Here is a 22,217-nt window from a genome sequence, read left to right as displayed (position 1 = left end):
ACTCTCTTTAAAAATAAACTTGAAGATGAAGTTTATGCATATTCAGTGCCTGAAGAACCTCAAATAATTAATTAATAGCAAAAATACTTTCAGTTATTGTAAACCCATGCCTAAGACTTAATTTATTGCCCTTCGTCTGAGGAAATCAAAACTCCATTAGTGACTTTTCTTTTCAATGTTTTTATTTAAATGAAGACAATTATTTATTTTTATTTCTATTGGCTCTCAAGTCAAACATGGTTCTTGTTGGAATTTGAAAAAAAATTTAAAAATAATGATGCCAAGTGCGTAGAGTTGGTAAGAAACAAAGAAAAGTAAGGGAAACCAATACGTACTTCGGTTGGTGTCTCTATGTACGGTTTCTGTTTGTTTTCTTTGTTTATTTGTTGCTTCTGCTTGCTGTTCATGATTGTTTCGTGTCTCTTTTGTTTTTAAACGCGAGTTTAGTGGGTGTATTTACAAATATCGATGATTAATTTTAGCCATTAATGCTAGAGCAAGGTGGGATCGTGGGCACATCGTAAAGGGTGGCGGCTATTCTCTTCTCCTGGCTGCTTACACTCTTTTGTTGGCTTGGAAGAGCGAGAAAGCAAAACCAGAAACACGCCCTGTATGTACAAAATCTGTTGTAAATCGTATTGGTTCCGCCTCCTTAGGATGTTGCCCTTCGATCCTTACCCCGTACCCCGCCCAATTTCCCCAGTGGTTAGCGGGTAACTGCCTCTCCTCCTTACTCCTCTATCATCTATTTACCCCCAATGCCGCTCTTCTTGGCATCCACTTCGTAGATGAGCAGTCGCCACATTTTCACCACAAAGACCTCCGCCTCCTCATCCAGTACCTGTGCGCCAGCGAATAAGAGCGAGAGGGAAGAGAAGCAGGGATTAGTTTCAATTCGTACACCATCAGGAAGAGATTTAATTGAGCACTCACCATTTGGACATCGTCGAGGATGCTCTGGGGCGGGCTGCCGGCCAACACTTTGGAACATATAAAGTCCACCAGGGTCGGCTCGGGCTCACCGATATACTCGATGATTTTCTTATTGATCCATGGACGTATCTTGCGTTCCATTAGACCGCTGTCGATCTCGTTGCGATCGAGCTTATAATTAAATAGCTCCTCCTTTTGCGTGGGTATCCTGTCAATAATGCTTTTTATATGCCGCCGTTTTTCATCATACACCTTAGCACCATTCTCATCCCTTTTGCTGCTCGCAGCGGCAGCATCTGCGCTGCTGCTACTGCTCGCAGATGCAGCTGCCTCATTCTTACCGTGTTTGCTGGCGGAGCTGCTGCTGCTGTTGCTATTATGTTTGTTGCTGCTGCTGCTGCTGCTGCCGTTGTTCTTGCCGGAACTGGAGCCGGAGCCGGTGCCAGCCAGGGCTATCTTTTGGCTAACGGCAGCTGCGGCAGCGGTGGCCGCCGATACCGCGGAGCTCTGGCGATCCGCGGAGCTCATATTGTTGCTACTGTTGCTGCTGTTGTTGTTCGCAGGGTGGGCGGACGATGGCGTACTGTTGCTCATGTTGTCGTCGTAGTCTGCGGATGGATGGATAGGAAGCTTTTGTTAGAAGAGATCCCTGGGAAATGGTCAATGGAGAGGCTGCACTCACCTAGCGGCACTAGTTTGCGCTTCTTGGGATTAATATTCTCATCGTTGTCATCGTCATTCACAAAGACGCCAGTGGCCTCGATCTTCTTCTTCTTGAGATTGTTGCCCAGCGTCAAGGAGATGAGCGGCATGGTTACGGGCGGCGTGGCCGAGGGCAGGTGGGGATCTAGCGATGCCTGGTGATCATTCAGCATGGCACTCTGCGTGGGCGTGTGGATGTGGGCCAGGGAGTCGCGCGATTCGCTGTTCTGCCGGCTCAAGCTGTCCGACAGGGACTTATCATTGTTATTGTTGTTCTTGGCATAGCCACTGGCATTCGAGGCAGTGTCGGCCATGGAGTCATGGCCATCGTGGCCATCGTTCGATATGGAATTGTCATCTTCACCGGCCAGATCCGGATTGTAGCTGTCGGGCGGCTGATTCTTGCGGCCCTCGGCCAGCTTTGGCTGTGTCGTTGCCGAATCCGCCCCCATTTCTAGATTCACGTTGATCAGAATGCGTGGCTCGTACAGCTTCTCGATCTCGCGTCGCGCCTTCTCGTACTCCAGCGATGGATTCTCGTATTCACCGCTGAAGAACTTGGTCTTGAGCTCGGCCAGCTCGTCGGCCTCCTTCTCACGGTCCTTGGAATCCGCGTCTGCTTCGCGCACTCGCTCCGCCAGGCGCTGCTGCAGTTCGCGGCCGCGGTAATACAGCGAATCATCACGCTCATCGTCGTAGTCCTCAACGAACTCCTTCAGGCGCTTGGCATCGCTCTCACGCTCCTCCTGCCGCAGCAGCTCCTTGAGGCGGTACTGCAGGGGAGTAAGAATGTGTTAGTTAAGCTAATGTTAAATCGAAGAAGAACTCCCAAACTTACCTTCTCGTTCTCCTTGGCCCTGCGCTTCTCGCGTATCTCCCAGTTGGAAAGGCGCTCCTGGTAGGCGGCCTCCTTTTCACGCGCCTTCTTCTCGGCCTTCTTGCGCTCCCGTATCTCCTCCTCCATTTCCTTTTCGCGCCGCGAATCCATCAGTGGCTTGAGCCGTTTCTCCTCCCGCTCCCGCTCACGTTCACGATCCCGTTCGCGCTCCCTCTCCCGCTCGCGTTCCCGTTCCCGCTCTCTCATCTCCACGCGTTCCCTTTCGCGTTCTCGCATCTCAACGCGCTCCCGCTCCCGTTCACGCTCCCTCTCACGCTCTCGTTCGCGCTCCCTTTCCCGCTGCTCACGGATCTCCTGTTCCCGGTCACGCTGGCGGTCTTTGGAGCGCGACTTGGAGCGACGGCGTCGCCGCTCCTTGGAGTCGGAGCGACGCTCCTTGTGTGTAATATCAATGACGCCGGGCTCCTTGCGACGACTGGCAGCGGCGGTGGTGGAGGAGGAGGACTCCTTGAGGTCCTTGACGGTAGCCATGTCCTTGACTACAGTCGAATCCTTGGCTATGGACGATGACGTCGTCTCCTTGTCGACAATCGATACATCCGAATCACCGCCAGCAGCGGCAGCACCTCCAGCTGAGGCGGAGGATGAGGCATTTGTGGCACTGGCAGAAGCGGTGACAGCATTGGCCGAGGACGAGGAGGAGCCTAATGCTGCTGCGGTTGAGCTGTTGCTGCTGCTGGATTTGCTGGTCGACGACTTACGTTCACTCTCACGCTGCGCCTTCTTGCGCTCCTTGTCGCGCTCCTTCTCTTTGCTGGCCGCCAGCTTCTCCTTCTCCTTTTCCTTCTCCAGCTCCTTGCGATGCTCGTCGGCCTCGGCCCGCTTCCGGAACTTCCCGATCTCGCTGCTTATGAGGTTGCGCTTTTCCTCCTCCAAGGCATTGTCGTTCAGCACCTTGATCTTGATGTCGTCCTCGCGTCGGGTCTTCTTATTACGATTGGTGCTGCCATAGAGATCATTACGATTGCTGCCATCGAAGCCGTCGAACTCGTGTTTGTGCTCCTCGAGCAGATCGTGCATCTTGCCAATGGCATACTGGTCCTCGGTCTTCTCATCCACCGAATTGGATCGGTCGCCGTTCTTGCACTCCTGCTCTTTGTAGTCCTCGATGAGCACCTTGTTCTTGGCATCCACTTTGGCCACCAGCTTCTTGCCATCGATCTCCATTTCGCTGAGCAAGCGTACGGCACGCATGGCTGCAATGGGGCCGCTGCAAGAGAGATTTATAGCATTTAGGTTAGACATTCAGGGGATTGATGCTTTCTTAACCCACTCGAATTCGCAGAAACCAAAGGTGGAGACTCGCTTCCAGTTGATCACAACGCCGCAGGTGGAGAGGATGCGCTTCAACAGCACCTCCGGCACACGTTCACTGATGTTGCCCACAAAGACGGTGATGATGGGACCGCGGAACTGTGGCTGCGGCTCCGGTGGACGATGGTACACCTGCGGCTGTGAGCTGATCGTGGCCGAGTTCCGAAAGTTGCGCGGCGGCGCATTCCCCATGTTCGGCATCATCTGAAAAGCGGATAAAAGAACCTCCTTTAACATCCAGAATCCCGAGTTTTCGATGGCGATTTGCCTTACGTGCGGCGGCGGTATCGAGGCATTCATAAACGGCGGCATGGGCGCCCCCCGTGGCGGGTACGACATATTGTCCCTTTTGAGCTCCTTAGATGCCCAATTTTTAACGAAAATCCTTCAAAAACTAACAACTTTTAGCGTGTTTGCAAAAATAAAAGAAAAAAATTAAAGCCGACAGTTCACACACACAGGGGCACACACGTACAGGCACACGCACAACCACACGCAGGCTGGCTGGTCGCAAACGCCACACGGAGTGGGAATGTGAATGTGCTGTGTGTATTTGGAGGCGCTCTGAGCCTGCGTCCTCGAGGATCACTGAGAATGCAATCGCCCGATGTCCAATTCGGCTTGCCGGCTGTTGCAGGCAGGGGCTGGTTACACCGGCGCTGGAGAAATGTGCACGTAAATTAAAGGAAATTACCGAATTTTCACAAAACTCTGCAGGCCGCTGTTCTAGTGGTGGAAGCTGCGCGAGCAAGCTGCTATCGGTTCGTGGCGTACGAAAAAATCGATGGTGCCGATAGTTCGACAGACGTTCCCAAGTCCGATGTCTGGCAACGCCGGGCAATGTTTTTCAACACTTTTTAGAGGCTAATAAATTAATTTTATATTTATATATTTGAAATTTTTGTATTTTACGAAATTTTCTAAAGCTTCTTTTACTTTTTGTTTTTGAGTCTACAGACCCTTCCTATACCAAATAGATCATTTGTAAGGTTTTGGCTTCAATTCAAATTGAATTTAAATAAATCATAAACCGTTAAATTCTATGAAGACAACAATTTAATTTGAGACATGGCCTTCTTTGAGCATTATAGAATTTCGGCTTTTTTTTAATGACGTTACTTGTTTTTTTCTTAATTTCAATATTAATATTTACGCTTATTTTATATAATGTATGTTAAAACATATCCATGTATTTGTGAACTATGGCATATAGCCCGCAGTCCTTGTTGCGGAACCAAACATCCTCTGGCCGGATTTGAACTCGCCTCAAGGCTTCTTCCGAGCGGTCCTTGATCCTGGGATCCTGATCGTCGAAGCGCAGCAAGCAGGAACCCTTGCACATGCCATGCTCGTCGAACTCGTAAACCACCAAATAAAAGAAGGGTTCGCCCGGACAATTGAAGGATTCGCGCAACTCCAACAATTTCACTGACGACGGATGTGGCTGCGAGTCCTCTAGTTCAATCGCTTCCGCCTGCGGTGGCGATACCATAGGGCTCATGGAATCCTGGCTGGATGCAATGGATTGCCGGTTGTCGTTGGGAATCACTGTGACGGCGCTGGCATCTATGCTGTAATCCGTCTCATCCTCGGAGAACACGGGACCCTGGGATTCGGAGAATCGGGAGCCTGGCAGTTGTGGCCCCTCCTTGGTCACGAAGAGCGCGTTGTCCACTCTATCCTCCTTATTGGTTTCCAGGCTTAAGGCGGAAGACCGCCCCAGATTTCTCTCCTCCAGATTCTTCTCCAACTTCTGACAATCGATGCACTTGAACTCGATGGGTTCCGGTACCTTAGCCAGCTGCATTGACTTCGCCAAGCATCGGGCATGTGCCCCCGTGGAGCCACACACCTTGCAGGCGTATATGAACCAGATATTCTTGTTGTAAGCTCTGCCATGTTTACAAAGGCAATCCTTCTCGTCGCAGCGAATGCTTCGCCTGTGCAGCTCCCGGTAGGCATCCTTCTGCCGCTCCCATTCCGCATCACGATCGGGGACAAAGATGCCCTGCAGTCGTATGCTGTCCCGGAACTTAGACGAGCGACACCAGATGCAGGAGAGGTAGTAGCCCGAGGAAACGGCGTACCTTCGCATGCACATCTTGTGGACGAAGCCCAGACGACAGCACTCAGGGAACACGACGGTATGGAGCCCGAAGAGCACAATTGGCTCCATGCAGATGTCGCAGGTGGCGCCTGTGGGTGGATGGTCCACCAACTGCTGCCTGTATTCGTCCATCGGCGGACAGTCGCCGCAGTAGCTGTGGAACTGGCCAGCGAACTGCAACGTGCAACAATTAACGACGGTGCAGACAAGATCGAAGTACTTCCCACAATTATTGCACTGGATGGTGGCCCCCGGTGTTTCACAGTAGCAGCAGATCCTTTTCTGGGCGTCTGCTACCTCCTTGCGGATGTCACGTACCAGGAAGCCCATTATTCCGCTGGAGTCGTTGCCCCGCTGCTGCAGATTGGTGGACAGGAGCTGGCATAGAAGAAGGGAACATCAGTGAGTTTTAATTTTATTTCAGGTAGCTTAGGTACTTACCAGACAGAAGTAGTGCACCGTCAGATTCATGCGCCGCATCCACTCGCCAAAGACCAGAGTGTCGTCGCCACTATTACGACTTGATTTCCTGCAAATATCGCAGGTTACCATCTCGGCTGCGTTGGTCTCCATTTCCGGAATTCCTTGCCGTAGCCGGAAAATGGGAAATATGAAAACACGGCCAGCTTATTAAGATCCTGAGGATCACCGATCATTAAGAGATGGAAGCCGCAAGGTTGCTGTTATCGATAGAACGATAGAACTATCGTGAGCGGTATTTTGCCGGCAATGGGAATTATTCAAAACCTTTGGCACTCTCTCGATCCGAAGTTCTAATGGTTGAAAAATTAACGGACGAACAAATGGCAATCTCAATATATAGCACATAATAAATACAATATTTGTTAAAAAAGGGAAAACATTAATTTTGATGACAAAATTGTCTTTGCAGAAGCAAAAACAATAACAAATTTCTCTCTCTCTCTCCCGGTACAAAAACCACCATAAACAATTTCTCGCTGCGCAGAAACTACATAATTTTTGCGCAAAGAGAGAGAGAGGAAGAAAGAGTTTTTATTGTTTGCTTTCAGTTTTGACTACTGTTTGACTGCTAATTAAAAAGCAGTGCGTTATTGTTTATATTAAGTAAGCCATAATTAGCAGTCCATATTTAAATACATGTTTTTGTTTCTTATTGTGTTTCTTTCTATATTTTATAATTCAATAAAATACACTTCAATATAAAATATAAATATCTTTATATAAAATTTAAATATAAACAAATTTATGAAAATGATTTCATTTGTTCAGGGAATAGGACATGACATGAATTGTTCTTAATTTCTTTTCTTTGTTGATCCGGAAACAAATAACACCATAGTTTGCATACCCTTATCCTTTTACCACACAGCAAATTTTAGGACAAATACTAACAAATTAAGTTAATAAAGTTAATACCTATTAATATTTGATTAATAATTATAATTATAATTATAATAATTAAAAATTACCTTCTGTGGTGAATTGCAATGTGGTTTTGATTGGTGCCTAAAAGTATGCAATAAACTGTTGTGTTCTTTTTGAATCTTAGGTGCAAGTAATATCAGACTTTGTTATTAAATTTGTACTTCCTAATATATTTCAAAAGATATTTTGCTAAAAAGTGCACTTAAAAAATGCGACGCACTTACGTGCTTCACAGGACCTTCTGTACTCCGTCTGCACGGCGCACTTGACTTTCTACCCTACTTTCTATGGGTCGCTTCTACGTCGCGAAACCGCGGATTACGGCTGGCGATTACGGCGAACTCGAAACTTTGCGAAACAAAGCAATTGGAATCCGGTCAAGTGCGTTGTTGTATTCCATGGCAGTAGTGTTGTAGTGGCGTTCGACAACCACCGCTGGCGTTACACCGTGGGCATCGCAGTCACAGTTACCGGCTGCCCCGACGGCAGCTGCGCACAGAGAGGCAGAGGCTGTGTGTGGCGCAGCTCATTTTGATTTCGATTTGGGATTCCGCTTGCGGACGCCGCCGCGTCTTCCTCATTCTAAATTTAAGTGCCGCTGGAGCAGCAGGAGTCGCGGCACTCGGCATAGCAATACAAGTGAATCGAGCACAAGACCCGTGGTTGTTGGGACGGAAACGGAAACGGGAGCAACGGAATACCGGAACACGAACCGTAACAGATTTTGGCTCCTTCGTGTATTTGTTGTTTTTTTTTTTGTGTGTTGTGTGTGTACATAACGGTACTCTCTGACTTACTTTCACAAAAGTGTAAAGAAAAGTAAACAAATTAAAAATTGTAGCTGCGGAAATGCTAAACAATTTATTGTTATTACAATTTACAATTAATAATTATTGTGACTGTGTTTTTTTTTTCATTTACGCAAATGTTACTTTACACCCCCCTTTCCCCTTTATTCCAGTTTTCCCTACCCTTTCCCTGCCCCCCTTTATCTTCTCCTACTGCCTCCTTTCCCCCACCTCCTTGCTTCCTACTACGCACTTTCACGCTCGCACACACACACACACAGATTATTGCGTAAAAAGCCAAGTGCGCAGCTAACTGCACTAGTCCTGCCACGCCCCTTCGCCCACATCTTTGGAGTCCTGGTCCAGGACTAGCAAGAGGAGGAAAGAAGGAGAGAAACCGACACACACAGAAAGAGAGAGAGAGAGACCGTCATGAGAGAGGGATGCTGTGTGTGTGTGTGTGTAGCGTGTGTATGCGTGTTTTTGACACTTCTTCCTTGTGCATTTTAGGGATACACACAATGTGCGTGTGCAGTGAAATGGAGTGAAAACGCCAAAGACCAAGAATTAACAACCTAATAAACTTATTAAACAAAAAAAAACCCCGTGTACGCAGTATTTAAACAAAACACAGAAAGCTCCCCCGAAAAGAACAACAGGACACATACACACACACACACACACACACACACACGGGACTGTGTGCGTGCGGGTGTGCGGGTGCATGAGTGTGTGAGGGAATTTCCTGCTGGCAGATAGAAATACCGTTAGATAAAAACAGGAAACGGAAGCGAGCGAAATGGACAGCTCGCCGGATTTGTCGCTGAAGCTGCGACGCGGCAGCAGCGATTCGCGTGACAACTTTTACATGGACTTTGCCCAGGGCATCGACTCCGACATCGAAGAGGTGGACACAGCCCAGTCGCAGGGTCAGGGTCAGGAGGTGCCTCCCCCGCCGCCGCCACTGCCCACAGTCTCGCTGGCCGAGGAGGTGATGCTCCTGGTGGCCCCGCCGCCGCCGCCACTGCCCACGCTTCTGGGCCAGCCGCTGCCCACGCTGGCGGAGACGGATGACATACCGCCAACGCCCACGCCGCCGCCACAACAGGACGAGGAGGGGGAGGAGGAGGAGCCCGAAGAAGATGAAGAGGAGGAAGAGGAGGAGGAGGAGCCGGAACCCGAGGAAGAGGGAGCTGGCTCTGTGCTGGAGCTGGACCTAATACCACCGCCGCCATTATCCCCGCTCGATGATGCCGGCCTGCGGACCGATGACGATGGCGAGGGCGAGGAGACCGATGACGCCGAGGAGCCAGTGCCCATGCCACTGCTCCAGGACCAGCAGCAGTCCCAAGGAGCCCAAGAAGAGCAGGAAGAGAATCCCGAGGAGGAGAAGGAAGACTCCGATGACGAGGACAAGTCAACGCCACCGCCACCACTGCCGCCGCTGCCGTCGAATCTCTCCTATGTCCAGGGACACAATCTCGGCCAGCCGGTGGTGACACCGCCGCTCACCAAGTCGCCATCCACTTCCCCCTCGCCGCCCGTGACTCCGCCGCCGTGTCCCGAGCTCAACCTTAGCCGGATGGTGTCCTCGCCACCGGCTCAGCACATCAGCCAGATACCGCCGCTGACGCCCTCGTCCGAGAGCGAGAACGAGGCCGAATCCCAGCCCAATTCGCCGCCACTTCCCAATCCTCGACTGGAACCCGAACCCGAAGCCGAAGCCGAACCAGAACCGGAACCAGAGCCCGTGAGTGGAGCTCGCGAGGATTACAGTCGTTCGTTGGACAACGAGGATGAGTCCACCACGATCACCACGCCGCCAAGCAATGGCTATTCGGCCTCCTCGATCATAGCGCCACCGCCAGAGCATTTCGGCGAGTTGGACGAGGACAGAGGCTTTATACCGCCACCGCCCTTGGACCAGGCGGATGAGGAGGAGGTGGAGGAGGAGGAGCCCGAGCAAGACCCCGACGATGATGAGGAGGAGGAGGAAGAGCTGACCAAGGTGGAGACGGATGAGCTGTCTGTGGACAGGGAATCACTGCAGGAGCATCACGGTGATACCATTAGCTCGCCTCGAGCGGCCAGCATAGCTAGCGGTGCTCTGGCCGGCCTCACTGGCTCCATATCCGCGTCCATCGGTGGCGGATCACCGAAGCCCGAGAGCCGCGGACCCAGTCGCAGTGGCAGCCAGCGATCGCAGCAAATGAGGGGATCACAGCAAGGATCACGTCCGGGCTCACAGCCGGGATCGCGGGCTGGCTCTCAGCCTGGTTCCCGCATTGGCTCACGCACGGGATCCGTGGCCTCGGCCGCCCACGCTGCCGGCATCCTCTCGCCACAGGCCTCACTCAAATCCCAGACATCGGTGCGCAGTCCTGCGGTGTCCATCAAGTCGGGATCACAGCGCCAGAGCGTACAGAGCCCGCCGGCCGGTGAGGGTGCTCCGGCCATGCCATCGCCACCACTGATGCGTAGCCCGCCGCCGGAGCTGGCACGCCAGATGCACAGTCCGCCAAGGATCACCACACCGCCGCGGGTCTGCAGTCCGCCGCTGGTCAGCAGCCCACCCAAGCTGGCCGAGACGGCAGCCGCCGCAGCTGCAGGAGTCAGCAAGGAGCAGGCCAGGTGAGTTGAAGTTCTTGGATACTATAATGTGCTTCTAAGGATAGCCATCTCAAGTCTTGTCTTAAATTGCATTAGAAATATTTTAAAGTGAAGCCACTCAAAAGATCCTTCTCGGAGTAATCTTCTCCTTGAAGATTCCCTTGCTTCATTTTGAGATTAAAATCCTTGGCATGCCTGCCTTGGGCTGAGAAAACTTGTAGTCCTGCCAACGCGTTCGTTCCTTGTCGCGGCTCGTATCTATCTGTAACATCTCGTCTGGCTTGGGCTTCCCGCGGGCGCTCCTCTAATTGCATAATCGTCCTCAGCCCACTCCCACTCGTCCTGCTCCTCGTCCTGACCCTCCTTCCCACTACCTCGTCGTCAGCCTCCATTAGTCGCTGCTAATAGCTGAACAAAACTGTTTAACTTATGTGCTCATGTTCTCCATGCTGCCTCAGCAGGGATGGGCACCCATCCTGCTCCATGCTCCTCCGCTTTGGTGTTGTCTGCCATCGCCTGCCTCACTTTACATTAATTAAACATCACGTTTCCAGAGCAACACCCGGACAAGTTTCACGCCGTAAACAGAGGCCGGAGTTGAGTCACTGAGAGAAAATGCTCTAGGGAAGTTCTTTTCAAATGCAAAAGGGAACTAAATTAAAGCATTTAAATTGAAATTGAAAACCTAGAAAGATTTAAATAAGCAGAAGCTAGCAGATATTACATTTGAAGTGGACAATTATTTCTAACAATTTAGAGAGTCTCTTTCCAAAATGAAATTTGCCACATTCCATTAATGATCAGAGTTTCCCTCATAGTTTTCCCCACGACTTCCAGTGCAGGGCCTTCGTGGCGTATACGTAATGCGCGGCCTTTGAGTGCGTATACGTTACACGGGTTCAAAGGCACACGGGCTGGGCGGCTCCGCTCGATTGGCCTGACAGGCGCAAATTGTTGCAGTAAATGGAAATGGAAACTAAAAAAAAGAAGAGAATAGAAAGGTGAGGGGTGCAGAGCTGCGACAGCAGGTGAAAGGTGAGCCCCGCTTGCCTTGGCAGGTTGTTGTCCTCGTCCTCGTCGAGGTCCTGGATGTCACCTGTATGCACGCTGCCTGCTGGCCCGTCTGGCCCCATTGCCACGCCCATTATTGTGGCGCTAAATGCATGTGCGACTCGGCAAATTGCCCGGAGCCAGCCACAATCCGCCGGAGAAGCCAAGAGAGACCCCTCAGTCCCTCAGTCGCTCTGTGTGCAAAATGGGTCAATTGAAAGAGCTGCCTTGTTTCTGCTGCGGTTTTTTGTATTTGCTCTCATGTCCGAATGCCCAGGTGCTCCTCCTCTCCCCCACCCCCCTTTCAGGCTGGCCTTTGTCCGGGTCCATGTTTCCGTCCGGGTCCCGGACCTGATCCCTGTCCCTGTCACGGGGTGAATGCATTCGCATGAATACCGCATACGGAATGAAATGCCTTCCGCCCCTTCGAGCCGGAAATTAATCGCTGACTTTAACCGACAAACGGACGGAATATATCGACTTGACTGGCGGTCGGTCGTCTTCCGGTCAATATTGACATAGAATTCTATATCAGGAAATGTCACAATAGGTTTTTATTTATTCATTATCAAAGCAGTTCTCTTGAAAGGTTATGAAACTGTTGATAAGTGCTGAGTAAATGTTCTATATCCTTATATAACCTTTCTTTGCAACATGTTTTTCATATTTTTATGATAAAAAATAAGCATAGTTCTTCTCATTTATATTTCTTTAAATAATATAAATGGTTATCTCTATGAAGTTCCCCCTACGAAGTTGGAAGCTTAAATGGTGGGTTTAAATATATATTTCAATCAAGCCCTCTTTTCGACCCTCCTTTTTGTATAGTCAAAGGATAATGTAAACAAATCAATTTCTGCAACAATATGCAACTTTGCCTGGGAGTGTTCAAGTGTTCACTGTACAGTGAAGTTCGTGCTGGTTGGGGAAAAATGGGGAACAGAAAGATGAAAAGCAGGTGCACAGGCGGGTGGCTTGTACTATCCATCCATCCATCCATTTATGCAACAGTCAAGCTCACATGGGGCACAAGAAGGTGGTTTGGTTTGTTCGGTTTTGTGGGGTTAACAACCCCTGCAAAATAAAAATAATACACATACATATGCACAAAAAAGCACGCCCTGAAGTATGCAACACGCTTTTAGAAATCAGATTACAAGTGCGCTCGAGTGCATGACCCACACAATTGCAGAGGCACAGGGAGTCCTTGTTGCCGAGGATATGATGTGTGTTTCGTGTGTGTCCTGATGTCAAGGTTATTTACAAGCTCCGAGAGCTCTTCCCAGCACAACACTTGTTGCAAATCGTCATAAAATTAAAAATGGTTATGACATTATGAACAAAGTTAAATATGTTATGTTATTATTAATATTTCTTACATGTTATGCTGAGCATAGTAATGATATTAATAAATTTTAAGCTACGTAATTATGTTTTGAAACAATTTTCAAAGAGAATGCAATTAAGTATATCAAGTTACCCAAAATATAAGTCTCTCTTCACACGACATTTGCCTAATTAAATGGGTTATTATAATGACTTTTAAGTGAATATAATATTTAACTATTTAAGTAGTAAAGCTCTCATTCTTGACCATATTTTCGCTCTGTGTAAAACCTCAGCCAGCTCACGTAATGATGCTCTGGTCTTGCTTTCGAGTGGCTTTTTGGAGAGCACACGGCAAAGAGTATTTGAATCTAGCCCCGATTCTTGATTTGAATGCGAATAAATGATGATGCGTGGAATACTCTCGTGGCAGGGCAGGATGTCGGATGCCCCTAAGGCTATATCCATCTCCTCCTCCTCGGAATCCACCTGGTTTCCGACATGTGTCATGTGTCATGTGCATGCGCTGCTCCGTTCCGCCTTAATTAAACATCCCAATCACGTACTGGAATATATTTCACATTTCCATTACGGCACGACACACATCATCAGATTTATGCTAAATATATATGCATTAGGTACAGTCAGTACTTGATAACTTGGGCTTAAAATATGGGAAATATCTTAAAGATTCATCTTTGAAATGCAAGTTTCTTGGGCTACAGCTTCCTTTTTGTGAGGGTTGAACTGGCATAGATTTCAATAAATGATATGAATATTATATATATTATGAAACGCACTGTTACCCAGTCACACTGTGAGTGTCTGTGTGTATATATCCACTAGACGGCGATTAGTTTCAATTGCCCCGTGGGGCCTTTTCATTAAGTTTATGCTTTTTTTTCGTGTGGTCTCTCTAGTCTGGGTTTCAGATGATAATCTCTGGGATTGGAATCTAAAACGGAATCTAAAGCTTTGTGCGTTATTAAAGGCATGGGATGGCTTTGTGGGTGGATTGGGATGGATGGTGGGTATTCCCCGAAGGTCAAGGAGATTCCAGTGATCTGTGATATTCGTTCCCTGGCGAAGTTCAATGCATTCGCGGAATGGAATGGAACGGAAATGTCTGGCATCGGATACAATGAATGCCCCAAAAGCATCCGAGGGGTGACCATTATTTAATTAAGTGCTGCGGCCGCCTATATATCCGTATCTCTGTGGCTGTAGCTGTAGCTTTGTATCTCTGCATAGCTGTATCTGTATCTGTGGCTCCGTATCTCTATCTGCACATCGGTATCTCTGTATTTGTATCTGCAAAATCGGGTGCGGGGCCTGAATCCAATGTGAAAGCCTCTGATGGTTCAGTGAGCCCACGTCGGTCAGCAGATCCAGCCACACGCATATATATATCCATATACTATATATATATATCTCATTCATGTCGGACTTATCATCATCCTCCTCCACCTCCTCATCTTGCAGCTCCTTAAGTTCCGCGGCTGCTGCTGCTGCTCCCGGTGAGCCCTTGGAGCCACCTCTGGCCACCATTAGCTACCAGGATGAGCAGAAGCCGAAGTCAGCGCCTGCACCTGTCCCCGTGGTCACCAGCCAGCCGGCCCGGGCTCACTTTACAAGCAGTCACCATCACTACCACTTGCCGCACCAGTTCCAGCATCCCCACCATCAGAATCATCACACGCACAGCGTCCGGGTGCCCACGCCCACGGTGCCCAGCAGCTATGCCCCACCGCCGCCGCCGCCGGCATCGTCTTCGGAGGGAGGCAGCTCACCCGGTGAACAGCGACGTCGCCTAATGACACCCGCTTCCGTTTCCGTTTCCGGTGCCGGTGCCGGACTGCTGGCCGCCACATCCGCATCCGCGGCTGGCCCAGATCTGGCCGTGGCCGTGTCGCCGGGCAGGGTATCGGCTCGCTCCGGTTCGCAGCATCATGTGACCATCGATGAGTCGAGTTTGCCGCGCAAGAGCAGCATCCAGGAGACACCAGGACCCAGTGGCTTGATCGTGGGCTCCGGTGAGGGTGATGGAGATCGGGATATTGGAGGCGGAGGCGGAGGCGGAGGCGGCGGCGGAGGTGGAGTCGATAGCTCCGATCCGCCATCATCACCGGGAGGATGTGAGCTGGGAGGCAGCCAGCGGGAGGAGGGGCAGCTGGCATTGATGTATCACTCGCACCAGTTGACCAATTATCCAGTGCTGCCAGCCATCAAGCGGACCCATCGACCATCCTTTGTGTATCCTCCAATGCCGAGGGTCAAGGCGTAAGTAACATGATTTTTAGGTTCCTAATTATAATCTTAGGGTTTCCTAAATATATTTTTTATAGTGGCGATGCCTTGGCCACTTTGTTCTCGGCACTTTATGGCAAACTGTTGGTGGTTATGGGCATAGCCTTTCCCATGGCCGAGGTCATCTCCACATACATTCCCCCATCGTTCTATGAGGTGAGTCTAGACTCTTAATAAAACCTAGTGAAATATGAATTAATGATACAAATGTATTTCATTTTAGGTATACTATTTGTATTTGTACATAGGCAGCATGATCTTCCTGCTCTTTATGTACGCCACCTTGCTCTGGGGACGTCCCAAGTTGCCAGTGCCCATAGGTAGGGATCTCTGACACATTAATAATATATTATAAATATAATGTATTCCCTTCCCATAGCCACCTCCCCCAACAAGTCGACGACCAAGGCCAGTGGCACGGACAGCATGGATGAATCGGATACGGATAGCAACTCGGTGCATCGTCGTCTTCCTCCGCCGATTCCAGTGCGGCGTCCATCGTTGCTCTCCCCCTTGGGAAGGCAGCACCACTATGGCAGCTTCTATCTGCGCATGGGAGCTGTGGGTGAGTGTCCTGAAGGGAATCTAAATGATAGGACTCCTTATGATACATACTCTCCCCTCTGACAGCCTTTGGCATTGGCAGCATGATCTATTCCGGCCTGGAGTTTGGTCAGTACTTTGAGCTAAATCCGGATACCAAGTGCCATAATGTCCTGCTGGCCTTGACACCGGCCACAAGGATGGCCTTCATCTTCATCCAGATGTACTTCATCTTTCTGAACAACGAACAGATCAAGGTGTATCGCTACAAGATCATCGCTCGCTTCGGCCTGATGCACATGATCGGCACCAATCTGGCCGTTTGGCTCAATGTCCTCATCCAGGAGACGAAGCACGAGATTCTCACCTTCTACAATCCGGAGAATCGAACGCTGAGGATCTCGCACAGGATACCGGGACATTCGCGTGGACATGCCATCATACCGCACGATCCCACGGCGCATCTGAGGGTGCCGCGTGGCCTCAAAGGACCGTACCAGATCTTCGAGTGCCGCCGCACAAATATCATTGGAACTCTGGTGCAGGACGCTTCCCCGTTCCTGTTCCCCTGCACCATCGAGTACTCGCTGATCTGCGCCGCCATCCTGTATGTGATGTGGCGCAGCATCTCGCGGCCACAGTCACCGAATACACCCCAGCGTCCGGACATGATCAGTTCGCCGATGAAGCGTTCGCCGCATCACTACTCCGTGGACTGTGCCCGTGCCCACAAGGGCCTCTTCGTGGGCATCCTCATCCTGGTGCTGACCATCATCTCGCTGATCATCTTCTTCGTGCTGATCTCGCGTCCGGAATTCGTGGCCATGGCCGTGACGGAGGTGACCATTTGTGAGTTGCTCATCTATGGCACGGCCACGATTGCCACGCTCCTGGGGATGATACAGATCCGGCACTTGCAGTACGATGCATACAGGAGCTTCTCCCTGGACGACATCCTGTTGGTGGGCGCCCAGACGGGATCCTTTCTGTATAATATTTTCACGGTGATTGCCGGACACTTTACACTGCGCAGCGACGACATGCTGGTCCCGATCAATGCCCTCGCCTCGATCGTTCAGACCGCCTGCCAGACGATGTTCATCCTGGACGCCAGCCGGCGGCAGGCCGTCAGTCCGGAGCACATAAGGAAGAAGCCGGGACGGGAGATAGTCACCTTTATGCTGGTGGTCAATCTGGCCATGTGGGCCATTAGCACGCTGGAGAAATCCCGAGCGGAGTCGCATCCCATTCAGTTGAACTTCTACGGGCTGTGGGCCTGGACGATCATTACGCATGTGTCGATGCCTCTGGCCATCTTCTACCGATTCCATTCCACGGTGTGCCTCTGCGAGATCTGGAAGAGGGCCTACAAGCTAAAGCCCACGTACATGTGAGAGTTCGCCCGCTCGCGCATCCAGAGCATTGCGCAGCAGCAGCAATTCTGTGAGGATCTCAAGACGAACCTGTCCTACTGCTATTGCTCCACAACGCTGGCGGGCGGTGAGCTGGAGACCGTCGAGGAGGTGGACAGTGGCGAGAGTAATTCAGCCGAGGAGCAGGCAACGGCCGGGGGAGGAGCAGCAGGAGCAGCAGGAGCAGCAGGAGCGGGAGCGGGAGTAGGAGCAGAAGCTGGACAGGATGAGGAAGGGGAGCAAGGCGGCGACAGCTGTGGACTGAGGGCACCCATCCGGGCGCTGTCGCCGCAATCACTCAACACGGAGAAGGCCTTCTGTCCGGTTTACGTGATCAATGGCGAATGAGTTTACGCGCATTTTGAGTTCATCGACGCCCTCAGCGGCCATGAGCTCAGCTTTGTCTAGGACAGGCTCCAGCACCACCATTAATTAGCACCACCATCACCCACCAAGACACCATTTGAGATACCATTTGAGAACCACCAAAGAGGAAGAACCAACCACCAAGCCCCCCCGGAAGCGGATGCCATTTCCCCCCCAAAAACATATCCCAGAGAAGAGATATAGAAAGGCAAAAACAAAAGGAATAAGAGAAGAACAGAAAAGCTTTCGAAAAAGTGGTTGCGTATACGCAATATACGAGCAATACAGCAAATAATGCGTATACGCCCTGTGTGCCAGGGTTTTGAGCATCAAAAACGAAGTTCGAGGAAGAAATCAGGCGGAAATGCCAGTTATTTGTAGCCGTAGCAAAGAGAGAGAGTATTCATGTTCAGCATCCCATATATATATATTAATGGAAAGTTACAACAAAATTCACACGAATATATCAAAACGGTTAGGCTCGCAAATGGAAAACAAGCATTTTATATGTTTATATATACACTATATAGAACTGAAGGAGAGACAGTAGCAGAATCAGGATCAGAATGAGCGGGTTGTTGCCTCATCTGTAGGCTAAACTAAGGATCAGCAAAGGCATGGCAGCCATAACCAGGATAAAAGGACATTTACTCGATATATTTCCGGAAACCAAAGAGGTTAATAAGCAAAGCAATCGTAGAAGAGGATAGAACCTCCAGGAGAAGTCATTGAACCCCACCAGAACACACACACCAGACGAGGAATCGAAGAAAAGCAAACACTGGACTACCAAGTAGACAGTTGACACACACACACTCTCCCAGTTTAGCACCTAAGGATATTAAAACATATATATACTCACACATGCATAATGTAGATGTTCGATGAGAGTCCTCTTTTGGAAATCCCCTCCCCCTTATATATTGTTGAGATATTACGTTGATCATTAAGCGAATCTGTTGAAGCAGCCGAAGAGGATGTTGTTCGGTGTTGTTAGGAACCTTGTTTCCTCCCACTTTTCATTCTTTATATTATGTGATAGGCAGCGTTTGTGTTTGTGCTTGTTTCCCTCAAAATACACACATAATTCAGTATTAAAAAGGCTCAAAACTAAGAGAAAACAAAAAAGGAGAATACAACTGGAAGAAGGACAAATCAGATTGGAAAGGAAATCACTTACTGTAAGACGCGCACAAGAGTAACATTTTAAGGAGATAGAAATGAATATGAATGTCTGTTCTTTTTTTTATATAGTCTACCATAATGGTATATAAGGTATCTAGGATATAGACGATGATTCCACTTACGACGCGATGTTTGTATATTTTCACAATGCCAAAGAGTTCTTTACGTAGCCTATGTTATGATTGCCAGAGATTGGGTTTTCCATTTGAATCTACTCACTCATCCATTGTATATTCAAGAGTTATATGTATTACGAGAAATGCCAAAAAAAAACGACGAACGGAAATCATGGAGTCAAGGAGCAAACGAGAAACAAGTATATTATAATATAAATATATATTTAAATTAAATTAGTTATTTCAATTTTATACTCGTACTAAATTTTTAACTAGAATTAACTGTAAAACTTTATATGCATTTTCTTACATGTATTTATATATTGTACACCGACTCGGACCGGACACTGCTCTAAAGAAATCGAATAACGAAATCAAATTGAATCCAAAATCAAAATTTAATATTGAATTATATATATATGGATATATATTTACAGCCCGATTGTATTAGAATTTATGGGAAACTAAGTAGTTACGATGAGCGATAGTTATCGAAGACTCATTAGAGGAACTCCTATTCCACGTAGAAACCAATAAAGTACGATAACAAAAAACCAAAAAGCGAAATAAAAGTTTGAAAGCAAGCCGAAAAAAATATGAAGTTATACCCGAAACATTATTTGTTCACATTACTCAGTAAAAAACAAATGAAAATCGAGAATTAAATGTAACAATTGCAATTGTGGGACTCACTTCATAATCTGTAATCGATAGGCCTTCTTCATAAACCTTTTTTCAGAACTGTCCAAGCTCAAGGACTCTTGGGAAATTTAATTTAAAATATTTCCCTTCACTTCTTCAAGGTTTCATTTCCTAAAAATGTAAGCTGTTTTTCATACATTTCAAAGCTAAAATTCTTCCTTTGGTCCCATTAAAAAATTATTCAGGTATTCATTAGGAATATCTGCAGACATATATTCAAGTAGTTTTAGATTAAGGATAGAGTTTTCCATATTTCCCTTTCGAACCAGACAAACTGTTGCAGTTCCTTTTTCCGTTTTTCAATTAACTTTAGGATCTATATATTTCTTTCTAATAAAAACAGATTCAATTCTCCTTTGAATTTCACCTGAATTTCGCCCCGAATAATACTAAAAACAAAATACAACTTGGACTAAGCCTAGGAAAAGCAGTTTGTATTAAGTGTTACAAGTATTAATATGTATTTACAATAATGGCTATGAAGATAAAGTTAAACACCCATAAAAATCCAAAATAACAACTAGTCGTCAATGTTCTGTGTTCCCCAGCAAATACACCACCACCCAACCAAAAAAATAAATACAAAATAATAAACGAGACAAAACAAAAAACTATAATGACTATAAAAGAGCAGTAAATATGCAATAAATATTAATAATAAATTGAAACGTAATTCGATTACTATGCAAAATGCTGCCGCCCTTTTGAGTTTTTCTTTGGGTAAATGGGTCAAGACACCGAGAATGTTCCACATACTGTTCCATAGCACTAGGATTTGGGCCTCAGGGTGGGGTCTTCAAGAGGTCCTGCCATCGGAGGCTTCTTCGGAGAAGACGCATAGCCCCCTCTTTTTTTGAATCTGTATCTCAGGCTGGGGAATATGGGCGCAGGAGCAGATACACACGCATACGGATACAGATACAGATACAGATACAGTGCTGAAGCCCTCCAAAATATACTCGCAGTTTGCAGTACAGTAAAAGCTCAGCAAATGGAAGGTTGTTTTTTTCTTTTCAAAAGACTTTTAGTATGTTTTTTTTACAGGTCAGTGAGAGTGCCCCCAGAAACTGAGGTTTAGAGATATTTTTAAGCATGTTGTGCTTACTTCTTTTAATGTTTTTATATTAAAAAGATATTAGCAAGCTTTAAAATATATTTTTTCAAGTGCCTTTTCAAAATGTTGCAAGAAAGAGAGATTTAAATGACACTCAAAGGAAGTATGTGCTCTTTTAAAACTTTACTCTTGGTTAACTATAGCGAACGTGTACTGTACTTTCGTAGGGAGGGAATGTGTATCTGTCCTTTTCACACAAAAGTGCGTGCGGGACAAACTAAGAAGATTTCCCCTCCATGGCCTCTCTTTCTCTCTCTTATTTTGTATCCCTCTCTGGGGCTGTGTGGATGCTGTTGGTACGCCCCTGATTTCCACTGCAGCCCTACTGTGGATGCTGTTCTTCTCCACCTATACATACATATATATACATATATATATATATACGTCTGTGTGTTTCTCTGGATTCCACGTATCCGGGGCTATGTACCCGGGACACGCGTACCGACCGGTTACCCGGGATGTGAACCACGCCCTGGCCAACCGAAAACTAGGTTAGCTCCGCTCCGAAAAATACACGCTTAAACACACACACACACACTCGCACACAGTGTAAGGATGTGAGCACAAGGATATATAGCATAAAGGATATAGTACATAATACAGCCGCAGATACAGATCCTCTCAAGACAAGCCTCTCTTAGACGGTGGGGCTGGGGACATTATTTATTCAATTTTTTGTAGCGTCTAATTTCCCTAATTCAATTAGGCTTTTTCCATCCATTTTCCCCAGGACCCCCTGCTGTTCGTTATGTTTATTTTCCGTGAATTTTCCTTCACGTTTTTGTTGAGAGTGGGCGCGCCTGCAATTAGATACAAATACGAGTGGTTCGCATACACATAAATGCACCCCGTTTGGCGGCAAAACCGAAGCCCAGAGGTGAATGTCCTTTGGCAGGACTCGAACGCATGCGCCGCGCCCACATTTGCCCACTGCCACTCCTCTTTTCGCACTACCCAGCAAGCCAACGCACCCTCCTCCTCCTCCCCACCCGAGGCAAGTTTTTTGTGTCAACGCCTTGGCTGCAGTGCATCTTGGCCGAACTTCGACTTGGACTTCCTGCCCTCAGCAGTCGCACCTTGCATGTCCCATTAGTGCACGCGGTTCCCAAAGGGAGTTGGCCAGGTCCCTCGATGGCGATCCGATGGCGATAATCTGATTACCCAGCCGGACAAGGGGACCCTTGGCCAGCCGGCCAGCCAAGAACAATGGACGCAGTCTTGGTCGGGTTGGGAGTCCACTGCAAGTCCTTTCTAGTTCAGCAATTAGCCTTTAGCCCAGTGGGGTTGGTGAGGCTACAGGGGAAGGGTAAATGGAACAACAGGCCTTTATGGGAAGA

General features: G+C 48.3%; 3 protein-coding genes across 10 annotated transcripts; 1 reads left to right on the top strand and 2 right to left on the bottom strand.

Moving 5' to 3' along the window:
- Positions 1–164: 164 nt before the first annotated feature.
- LOC110187061 (uncharacterized) lies at positions 165–4,647 on the bottom strand. Of its 6 annotated transcripts, XR_015272901.1 has the most exons (8): positions 4,323–4,604; positions 4,121–4,248; positions 3,807–4,051; positions 2,474–3,743; positions 1,616–2,408; positions 1,275–1,541; positions 934–1,141; positions 165–841 (listed from the first exon to the last, which is right to left on the bottom strand). XR_015272901.1 is itself a non-coding variant. In XM_020956448.2 (7 exons), exons 2-7 carry the CDS (start codon positions 4,184–4,186, stop codon positions 746–748), a joined length of 3,078 nt encoding a protein of 1,025 aa, XP_020812107.1. In that variant the 5' UTR covers positions 4,187–4,232; positions 4,542–4,647; the 3' UTR covers positions 165–745. The 6 variants fall into 6 exon arrangements, 4 of the variants coding, with proteins under 4 accessions (XP_020812107.1, XP_020812106.1, XP_086694433.1 ...); XR_015272898.1 differs by having other exon boundaries at positions 4,121–4,604; XM_020956448.2 differs by having other exon boundaries at positions 934–1,541; positions 4,121–4,232; positions 4,542–4,647.
- A 277-nt stretch (positions 4,648–4,924) lies between these two features.
- pie (pineapple eye) lies at positions 4,925–8,002 on the bottom strand. Of its 2 annotated transcripts, XM_086840439.1 has the most exons (4): positions 7,586–7,781; positions 6,396–6,727; positions 6,182–6,332; positions 4,925–6,128 (listed from the first exon to the last, which is right to left on the bottom strand). In XM_086840439.1, the coding sequence occupies exon 4, from the start codon at positions 6,084–6,086 to the stop codon at positions 5,022–5,024; it is 1,065 nt and encodes a 354-aa protein (XP_086696565.1). In that variant the 5' UTR covers positions 6,087–6,128; positions 6,182–6,332; positions 6,396–6,727; positions 7,586–7,781; the 3' UTR covers positions 4,925–5,021. The 2 variants fall into 2 exon arrangements, with proteins under 2 accessions (XP_086696565.1, XP_020812104.2); XM_020956445.2 differs by having other exon boundaries at positions 4,925–6,332; positions 7,586–8,002.
- OtopLc (proton channel otopetrin-like c) lies at positions 7,941–20,457 on the top strand. 2 transcript variants are annotated; one of them, XM_020956444.2, is made up of 7 exons: positions 7,941–8,075; positions 8,660–10,780; positions 14,618–15,415; positions 15,481–15,598; positions 15,666–15,762; positions 15,822–16,007; positions 16,073–20,457. In XM_020956444.2, exons 2-7 carry the CDS (start codon positions 8,949–8,951, stop codon positions 17,377–17,379), a joined length of 4,338 nt encoding a protein of 1,445 aa, XP_020812103.2. In that variant the 5' UTR covers positions 7,941–8,075; positions 8,660–8,948; the 3' UTR covers positions 17,380–20,457. The 2 variants fall into 2 exon arrangements, with proteins under 2 accessions (XP_020812103.2, XP_086694315.1); XM_086838189.1 differs by having other exon boundaries at positions 7,941–8,180.
- Positions 20,458–22,217: the final 1,760 nt, after the last annotated feature.

This window comes from Drosophila serrata, unplaced genomic scaffold (assembly GCF_035046125.1).
Source record: "Drosophila serrata isolate PLE 108 unplaced genomic scaffold, ASM3504612v1 contig_3, whole genome shotgun sequence".
NCBI lineage: Eukaryota > Metazoa > Arthropoda > Insecta > Diptera > Drosophilidae > Drosophila > Drosophila serrata.
Note: the sequence above shows the minus strand (reverse complement) of the source record. Positions and strands in the feature narration are given on the sequence as shown.

Coding starts and splice junctions, on each gene's coding strand:
- OtopLc (XM_020956444.2), top strand. CDS start 8,949: ATGGACAGCTCGCCGGATTTGTCGCTGAAGCTGCGACGCGGCAGCAGC. Junction 10,781..14,617: donor GTCAGCAAGGAGCAGGCCAG/GTGAGTTGAAGT, acceptor CTCATCTTGCAG/CTCCTTAAGTTCCGCGGCTG. Junction 16,008..16,072: donor TCTGCGCATGGGAGCTGTGG/GTGAGTGTCCTG, acceptor CCCCTCTGACAG/CCTTTGGCATTGGCAGCATG.
- LOC110187061 (XM_020956448.2), bottom strand. CDS start 4,186: ATGTCGTACCCGCCACGGGGGGCGCCCATGCCGCCGTTTATGAATGCC. Junction 3,744..3,806: donor TTTGGTTTCTGCGAATTCGA/GTGGGTTAAGAA, acceptor TCTCTCTTGCAG/CGGCCCCATTGCAGCCATGC. Junction 1,542..1,615: donor GCGCAAACTAGTGCCGCTAG/GTGAGTGCAGCC, acceptor ATCCATCCGCAG/ACTACGACGACAACATGAGC.
- pie (XM_020956445.2), bottom strand. CDS start 6,527: ATGGAGACCAACGCAGCCGAGATGGTAACCTGCGATATTTGCAGGAAA. Junction 6,333..6,395: donor CGGTGCACTACTTCTGTCTG/GTAAGTACCTAA, acceptor CTTCTATGCCAG/CTCCTGTCCACCAATCTGCA.